We start from the raw sequence: 2,742 nt of genomic DNA on the forward strand, positions 1-2,742 counted from the left end.
CCCCCCCCTCTTTTGTTTTAATATTTTCCCCCTTTGAAATCGACGGGTACTGATACAGCTGATTCGTCTCTGGGTTTGAAATTCTTTGGCGTTCTTGAGTTTTAGTGGTGAAAAAAATTGGAAGCTTCCGTGTAATGGAACTCGGAGACCTTATATTTTATGAATTTAATGGCGGTTCTTGACAAAGTCAGGGCTCAACCGTGTAGAAAAAGCATTAGAAAATAGAAAGAGAGAATGATGGATTTTATGCAAGAGGAGAATGTTTCATGGAAAATGTTTTGTGCAGCGTTGCTATCTATAATTTAGTTAAAAATTGTTTACGTGGGTTTGATGACATTAGTTTTTGATTATTTGCGCAATTAATTGTCGTAACTCGCGGATATGAGCTTTCCTATTTGTTGCAACTTTCTTTTTCAGAAACGAGGTTGAAGCTGAAATTATATTGCATGTACTAGACTAGGAATTATCTTGCAAAAATCTGTCTTGATACTAATCAGACTCAAGTCTTTGCTTAACATTCGAAGAAATGTTAAGCAATGTAAAGACCAAAGTAGCTCAGTTGTCCCTAAGTTGTGGTAAAATGCAAAGTCCAATGCGTAGGCCACCCTTTTTTTTTGTATACTTTAAACGTATATAAAAAGTTCTAGACTGGCATCTTGAAGGGTCCTTACGAGCATCATAGTATATCCTGTTGACCACCTTAGTCAGGAATTTTAGGACATGAATTTGTTCTTGTTATACGTGATTAGCAACCTGGGTTCAATCACAACTCAACCATTCTTTAAAATTTTGGTTTTCAAGATTTCAGTCTTCAACCTGATGGCTAAAAGTCATGAGCTGCATCTTTAATAATTCTGAACTATTGTTTAACATAATTGTCTGTGTGGGTTAAGATCAATGTCTCTTTTCGTTTTCTGTTTGTTGTTTGTATCTCAGGAATGGAAATAAGTGTTGTTATCAGCTTGCTTATACATCAGGTCTTTCTGTTTTCACTTAACTCATCCTATTATCCACCATGTTTTTGCTGTATATGTTAAGCTGAATGTAACTATAATTTGTATCCAGAGTTAATTGTACTCCTTCGTGTAAGATAGTTTGATTCTTTGGTTCCTACACTTGATGATTTGCAGGATTTGGATAATTTTTTCCTGGGCAGTTGTATTATTTCTTTTGCAAAGCGTTGCATGTCACAACATATACTATATAAATAAGGATGAGTTTCACACCTGAAGGCCTTGAGAATAACAAGATAAATGCGTCAAGCAAGGTTACAAAGTTAAATCCAAATGCCACAGAGTTTGTTCCATCTTCTCGACGAACCACATATGGGAACATCAAGGACACATATTCTAGTAGGGTGGACTCTATAGAAGCATCAAAGAATGCAGTTCTTGGTCGCGCTGAATCCTCTCTTTCAAACAATTCTCTTGATGATGATCACCAATATTGGCACCTTCAGCTTCCTAATGACATTACCCCTGACTTTAAGGCCATGGGAGAAGATAATGAATGTAGACTGCATCAGCTCTCACTTGTAGGATTATCAGTAAATGATGGTCTTGAACAGTCAAGATTTTCTGCACCGATAACCAGTGAGGCACTTGGTACACAAAATGTTAGAGCTCCTTTTGGTATGAACAATCTCATCTTGAGAGGGAGGAAGGGATATCATGGTTCTCCCTACAATGAAAACCAGTTATCAACTGCGCGTGTGTCTTCAGCCTCCAATTCATGGGACAGACAATTTTTAAATGGAGATAAACAACTTTCCAGGGTAATGGGAAGAACTGAAGGGCAAGACTTCATTGGAGATTCAGGCACAAGTTCTGTGAATAATATGTTAGGTGATCAACCTGTTATGAAGAGTGCTGAAATCAAAATGTTAGAGGCTTTGTCATTTCATTTTCCTGGTTTTTCTGCTGAAACCCTTGCAGATATATACTATGCAAATGGATATGATTTGGACTCTACAATTGAGATGCTTGGTCAGCTCAAGGTATGTCTCTCTCCTTAGGACCCTGAATATTTGCCATGGAAAGACCTGAGATAGTATTTCTGGAACCTTAAAGTTCTGCTGGGTTCTTGATATATTTAGTGAGTCCCAGTGTTATCCAACTTAACATATTTCTTGCCCGAGTTTTAGATGAATAGGACAAAAATTTCCCGATTCTCCTGCTCTAGAGATTTTTAGTTCATCCAGAGGAATGCGAACTTATGACAACTATTCAAAAACTGGTTGGCAGTTGCATCATATGTCAACTTATGCTATATTTTAATTTCATATGGGTCTTCTAGGTTGTAAAACTTACTGCATGGATTTTCAATTTTAGATAGATAGATAGAGGGAGGGAGGGAGGGAGGGAGAGGGAGAGAGGGAGAGAGAGAGGGAGAGAGAGAGAGAGGGAGGGGGGGGGAGAGAGCTAGAGTTTCAACTTGGTGAAAGGAGAGAGAGAGAGAGAGAGAGAGAGAGAGAGAGAGAGAGAGTTGCTTTACTCCACAGTTTGGACGTTTGAGTTTTTCTATACTGAGAGCCAAAAATATTCCTTACTTAGATGACTGCTTGTATTATTTTTGATTGGAAAATTGCGGACAAATCTGAAACAAATTTCCTGCAAAAATGGATGCAAATATTACATTCTTTACTGTTAACTGGACAGTATAACTTTGTCTTTATTTTATGACACTAGACTAGATGTCTTTTGAGGAAAGAAGCAGTGAGTGATTATTGTATTAGTGCAATTA

The 2,742-nt window shown here is 37.6% G+C and overlaps 1 protein-coding gene across 2 annotated transcripts in view; it reads left to right on the forward strand.

Annotated features, from left to right (window-relative positions):
* The window catches only part of LOC109848356 (polyadenylate-binding protein-interacting protein 7-like), a 6,165-nt gene that overhangs the window by 275 nt on the left and 3,148 nt on the right, over positions 1-2,742 (forward strand). For both annotated transcript variants that reach the window (XM_020417808.1, XM_020417807.1), the window contains exon 2: positions 1,131-1,996. In XM_020417808.1, coding sequence (XP_020273397.1) covers positions 1,214-1,996 — 783 coding nt within the window. In that variant the 5' untranslated portion in view covers positions 1,131-1,213. The remainder of the gene's footprint in view (positions 1-1,130; positions 1,997-2,742) is intronic.

This window comes from Asparagus officinalis, chromosome 7 (genome assembly GCF_001876935.1).
Source record: "Asparagus officinalis chromosome 7, Aspof.V1, whole genome shotgun sequence".
Classification (NCBI taxonomy): Eukaryota; Viridiplantae; Streptophyta; class Magnoliopsida; order Asparagales; family Asparagaceae; genus Asparagus; species Asparagus officinalis.